Here is a 6,030-nt window from a genome sequence, read left to right on the forward strand (position 1 = left end):
CATGAGACACGATATACACTGAGAGTAAGAGGAACGACTCCCATAGTGGTGGAACTATGCATGGTGTTAGAATTTGGACAGATAAGATAAATAATTTTAACATGTTTTTAGTATATAAATATTTATTATAATTGGCGAACATTTTTAAATACTTTTAAATTTTACAATTACATAATGGCAAGCAATGAAATAGATTAACGTAAATGGAGCACTTGATGATGGCACTATAGTGCCAAAACATGTTGTGAAATAACAAGTGAAATTGAGTGCACTAAAAGATGGACACTGCATACATATCATGGATTAAAGTTCACAATTGAATCCACAAAGGCCACACAGTGTTCTATGTAGATAATGACGAAATGTGTCCAGATCTCCCATGTGCAGTCCTCAGGTAGGTCTAGAGGAAATTCTGTATCTGGAAAGTCAGGTATTGCTTCTGGTAGGTCGCCTGGATACAGGTGTGGGTGAGGATCCTGTTGTAATGAAGTGAAGTGACACAAGCCGACTGAACTGTTTGCATTTTGCTCATGTTTGTTTCCTGATTTCAGAATGCCAGTCCCACTGACACCTCAGTGGGATCAGAAATTACGGCGTCTCACTGGTTTTTGCTGGCAATCAACTAAGTCCTCTTCTTCTGCCAGTTTACTCACTGCTGATCCAGGAATTAGGCAGATTCCACAATAGTGGGACTTGTTATTACCCCTTTTACCAAGTCTTCTCATTTTCACATGAGAAAAAAACACTTCTGATGACCTTCCCTAGCGATGTTAGACTAAGAGGTTTTAATTTGTCTTTGTTACAGTGATGCAGGTAAAGTTTGTACATTGTAGAACGAGGAAGGGTCATATTTGGAGAAAATTCAAAGTTCTGCAACAACCATTCATCAATGGACAACAAAGTGTTAGTGGTGACTGAGTGTGTTGCAGTGACGGCATGGACTGTATCTGGATCGACATCTTCCTGTTTAAGGTAGGCACCACTCTCCTTAGCAAGCAACTGGTCTGTAGTGGTTCTGTGCGTTAAATCACTTTCTGTTGCAGTGATGGCATGGACCATACCTGGATCAACATCTTCCTGTTTAAGGTAGGCACCACTCTCCTTAGCAAGCAACTGGTCTGTGATGGCATGGACCATATCTGGATCGACAGCTTCCTGTTTAAAGTAGGCACCACTCTCCTTAGCAAGCAACTGGTCTGTGATGGCATGGACCGTATCTGGATCGACAGCTTCCTGTTTAAGGTAGGCACCACTCTCCTTAGCAAGCAACTGGTCTGTGATGGCATGGACCATATCTGGATCGACAGCTTCCTGTTTAAAGTAGGCACCACTCTCCTTAGCAAGCAACTGGTCTGTGATGGCATGGACCGTATCTGGATCGACAGCTTCCTGTTTAAGGTAGGCACCACTCTCCTTAGCAAGCAACTGGTCTGTGATGGCATGGACCATATCTGGATCGACAGCTTCCTGTTTAAAGTAGGCACCACTCTCCTTAGCAAGCAACTGGTCTGTGATGGCATGGACCGTATCTGGATCGACAGCTTCCTGTTTAAGGTAGGCACCACTCTCCTTAGCAAGCAACTGGTCTGTGATGGCATGGACCATATCTGGATCGACAGCTTCCTGTTTAAAGTAGGCACCACTCTCCTTAGCAAGCAACTGGTCTGTGATGGCATGGACCGTATCTGGATCGACAGCTTCCTGTTTAAGGTAGGCACCACTCTCCTTAGCAAGCAACTGGTCTGTAGTGGTTCCGTGCATTAAATCACTTTCCATCTGATTACATGTAACTGCACTAGTGTTTTTGGAGTAGTGTTGGGCAGATACTGAGAAGTATATTTCAGTTGGTTCTTCCTCCATGTCCATTGGCTGCAACTTGAGTAAGTCAGAATAGATGGCCTGGTATGTTTCCCCTAAGTACTCACCCTCCTGGCTCATGAGTTGCTCCCACTCTTCAGTCTCCATGTTTGACAGTTACCTTGTGGCTGCAACAGTGTATTTACTCCTGCTGATCTGTTCAAAATGTCCGAGATTCACTTCCGCGCTCTTACAAGTTCCATCCACAACTGTCTGTCTAGACCATTATATAATCGCGGCTGCAACAGTGTATTTACATCTGAGCTGTTTGAAACATCCGGCTTTCACTTCCGCACTCTTACAAGTTCAGTCCTCGACTGAATATCTAGATCGGTTGAACTGGCACACACTTGCATAAGAGATACAGCTTCCTTTAGGACAAATATTTCTCCTGGTCACATTCGTCGCCATTGTTATTATTTTGACTTCACCAGAATTCTCTCCACAAACTCTCAACAGTCTGGAATTTAAAGTTCACAATTGAATCCACAAAGGCCGCACAGTGTTCTATGTAGATACGATGAAAGGTGTCCAGATCTCCCATGTGCAGTTCTCAGGTAGGACTAGAATGAATTCTATATCTGGAAAGTCAGGTACTGCTTCTGGTAGGTCACCTGGATACAGGTGTGGGTGAGGATCCTGTTGTAATGGAGGGAAGTGACACAAGCCGACTGAACTGTTTGCATTTTCCTCATGTTTGTTTCCTGTTTTCAGAATGCCAGTCCCACTGACACCTGAGCGGGACCAGAATTTATGGCGTCTCACTGGTTTTTTCTGGCAATCAACTAAGTCCTCTTCTTCTGCCAGTTTACTCACTGCTGATCCAGGAATTAGGCAGATTCCACAATAGTGGGACTTCTTATTACCCCTTTTACCAAGTCTTCTCTTTTTCACATGAGAAAAAACACTTCTGATCACCTTCCCTAGCAATGATCGACTAAGAGGTTTTAATTTGTCTTTGTTACAATGATGCAGGTAAAGTTTGTACATTGTAGAACAAGGAAGTCTCAAATTTGGAGAAAATTCAAAGTTCTGCAACAACCATTCATTACTGGACAAAAAAGTGTTCGTGGTGACTGAGTGTGTTGCAGTGACAGTATGGACTGTATCTGGATTGACAGCTTCCTGTTTAAGGTAGGCACCACTCCCCTTAGCAAGCAACTGGTCTGTAGTGGTTCTGTGCGTTAAATGACTTTCTGTTGCAGTGATGGCATGGACCATATCTGGATCGACAGCTTCCTGTTTAAGGTAGGCACCACTCTCCTTAGCATGCAACTGGTCTGTAGCGGTTCCGTGCTTTAAATCACTTTCCATCTGATATGGAGCTAGTTCAAAGTTCTGCAGATACCATTCAGCATCGGACATTGAGGTGTTAGTGGTGAGTGAGTGTGTTGCAGTGACGGTATGAACGGTATCTGGATCGACATCTTGTTGTTTAAGGTAGGCACCAATCTCCTTAGCAAGCAACTGGTCTGCAGTGGTTCCGTCCATTAAATCACTTTCCGTCTGATTACATGTAACTGCACTAGTGTTTTTGGAGTAGTGTTGGCCAGATACTGAGAAGTATATTTCAGTTGGTTCTTCCTCCATGTCCATTGGCTGCAACTTGAGTAAGTCAGAATAGATGGCCTGGTATGTTTCCCCTAAGTACTCACCCTCCTGGCTCATGAGTTGCTCCCACTCTTCAGTCTCCATGTTTGACAGTTACCTTGTGGCTGCAACAGTGTATTTACTCCTGCTGATCTGTTCAAAATGTCCGAGATTCACTTCCGCGCTCTTACAAGTTCCGTCCACGACTGTCTGTCTAGACCGTTATATAATCGCGGCTGCAACAGTGTATTTACACCTGAGCGGTTTGAAACGTCCAGCTTCCACTTCCGCACTCTTACAAGTTTCGTCCTCGACTGAAAGTCTAGATCGGTGGAGAACCTTATATACTCGCCGTGTATGCCTGTTACGTCATCGCCGCCAGCTCATCAGCGCATGTTACGTTAACGTCGCGTGCGCTTGTTACGTAATAGCCGTCTGCGCTTCTGCGCTTTCCACGTCATCGCCGCCTGCGCCTGTAACAGAGCCTCTGTGTTTAGCAACGCTGCGCTTGTTAGGACCCACAATATCTTTTGCTCGTATGATGTTTTGACGTAGTCCGAGTATATACACATGTGCAACATTAAAATAAGTAATTTTTCCTTGTACTTGGACCTAGTTCCATATTTCTTCCAACAGATACAGTTTTGGTGTCAGGTAGTGTTAGTTGAGTTGTATCTGATTTAATTTAAATTAGATTTGTGTTGGATATAATAAACATAACCTCCGCATAGGGCGCATTTTGCTGGAGCATTTGGATTATTTTTACACAGGTTGTGTTGTGTTCGCCTCCGCATTGAACAAAAGTATACGGTCTTGCGCAATATGTTTTTGTATGCCCTTAGCACTGACATCTTGTTCATTGTACAATGTCGTTTCTCTCCCTAAGGGCTTCGACTGTTATTTTCATATTGCATAAGTATTTAATTTCATATATGCTCATATTGTTTTCTTTAGGTTCTAGGTCTCATGATAAACAAAGGCAGTGGTTCTGTTGTTTGACGATGTCTAACATTTAGTATATTGCGGACAGCATGACCTTGTTTTTGTAGTTCCTGATTTATTTCGTCCGTGATTACTGAGTGATGTAGATTTGGTATTACTACCCTATAGGCCTTTTCTTCTCTGATCTGGTATGTATGATCTATTTTTTCTTGATGGAGCCGGGTGATTAATTTCCGATGGGATTATGATATGGTCACATTGATTTTTATTTTCTCTTTTGAGAGTGCTTTGCAGTAATACTGTTCTTCTAGCTACGTGTTTTACCAGTACACGGTAGTGTGTTACCCCTGCATATATATACACGGGGGTTTATATTTTCTTGGTGTAACTAGTAAGATGGCGGACCAAATAGGTAAATGTGAGCAATGTTGGGAAGAAAATAACTGCTATTCGCGATGTTCCCGTGATTGGAGTGTTGAAACAATAAATAGTTACCAGTATCAAAAGTGTGTAAATTGTAAAGTGACTGAAAACTTGAGAACTGACCTAGAAGAGTGTAATAAAATCTTAGGAATAGCAAATCGTCAAGCGGTGAAAGAAGCTATTCTGACGGAAATTAGTGTTCTATTAGGAAAGATAGAGAGTCTAAAAGGCCAGACTTATAATTGGCAGAAAAAAGAGGATAGTTGATGCAAGGTAACTAAGGGTTGTAAAAGACCGGTTTTAGTAAATAGCCAATCTATACCGGCATGAAATATTTTTCAACCCCTCAGTAACTTTAATGAAGGTGAATCTGTAGGAAGACTCGAAATGGATGAACAAAAATTTGAAAAATGTGATAAAGCTGTAGTAGTGGAAAGGACGACAAAGAAGAGAATTTTAATAGTGGGTGATAGCCACAGTAAAGGAATGACAATGGAAATGCAACATGCGGGTATCATGGCGGCTGCTGAAACTAGTTAGTTTTGGCGGTTACAGTTTTGACTGCTTCAACAGAGGCTAATAATGGAAGTTTTATGTAGTTGCTGTTATCAAATTAAATCGAAGTATGAAAAGTATTATTAGAACTTAGTTCGGCCAGATAAATTATAAAGCTACTGCAGGTAGAGAGAAATCCCAATGTAAACACACTCGCGAGTAATACAAATCAGGGTATTGACTATGATCAACACACCACCAAATTTGATAACTGGGTACAAGCATCTTATGGTAGAAGTAATAGGAGCAGAAAATTATATAAACAATGCGCCCAGTCAATACCAACGATTATAAATCGTTTCGCTCCACTACATAACTTACCTAACCTCAACAATGACAGTACAGTCGTAAACACTTTGGAATATGTGACCGAAATGAACGGTGTAAAGAAGCAGAAGTCATATTCGTCTAATCAAGTCAGTATGACTAAATCTTCCCAATTATCGAGTACCTTCGGGGCATATAAGAGCATGGTGAATGTATACAACAAAAAGGTTGGAAATAAGAGTAAGCGTAAAGTAGTAATTATAGGTGACAGCCACTCCAGAGGATTGGCGAAAGAAGTGAAGTTTCATCTGGACAAGAATTATGAAGTAATTGGTCTTGTTAAACCAGGAGCGGACACTGAGAAAATAGTGACTTCGGGAATGAGTGACACAGTGA

The 6,030-nt window shown here is 41.9% G+C and overlaps 1 protein-coding gene across 1 annotated transcript; it reads right to left on the reverse strand.

The window, feature by feature from the left end:
* Nucleotides 1-2,364: 2,364 nt before the first annotated feature.
* Nucleotides 2,365-3,552, reverse strand: LOC111872488 (transcription factor RFX3-like). Its single transcript, XM_023866453.1, has one exon. It carries the CDS (start codon nucleotides 3,550-3,552, stop codon nucleotides 2,365-2,367), a length of 1,188 nt encoding a protein of 395 aa, XP_023722221.1.
* Nucleotides 3,553-6,030: the final 2,478 nt, after the last annotated feature.

This window comes from Cryptotermes secundus, unplaced genomic scaffold (assembly GCF_002891405.2).
Source record: "Cryptotermes secundus unplaced genomic scaffold, Csec_1.0 scaffold537, whole genome shotgun sequence".
NCBI classification, from domain to species: domain Eukaryota; kingdom Metazoa; phylum Arthropoda; class Insecta; order Blattodea; family Kalotermitidae; genus Cryptotermes; species Cryptotermes secundus.

Excerpts from the sequence above, each read along its gene's own strand:
- LOC111872488 (XM_023866453.1), bottom strand. The coding sequence starts at position 3,552 with ATGGAGACTGAAGAGTGGGAGCAACTCATGAGCCAGGAGGGTGAGTAC.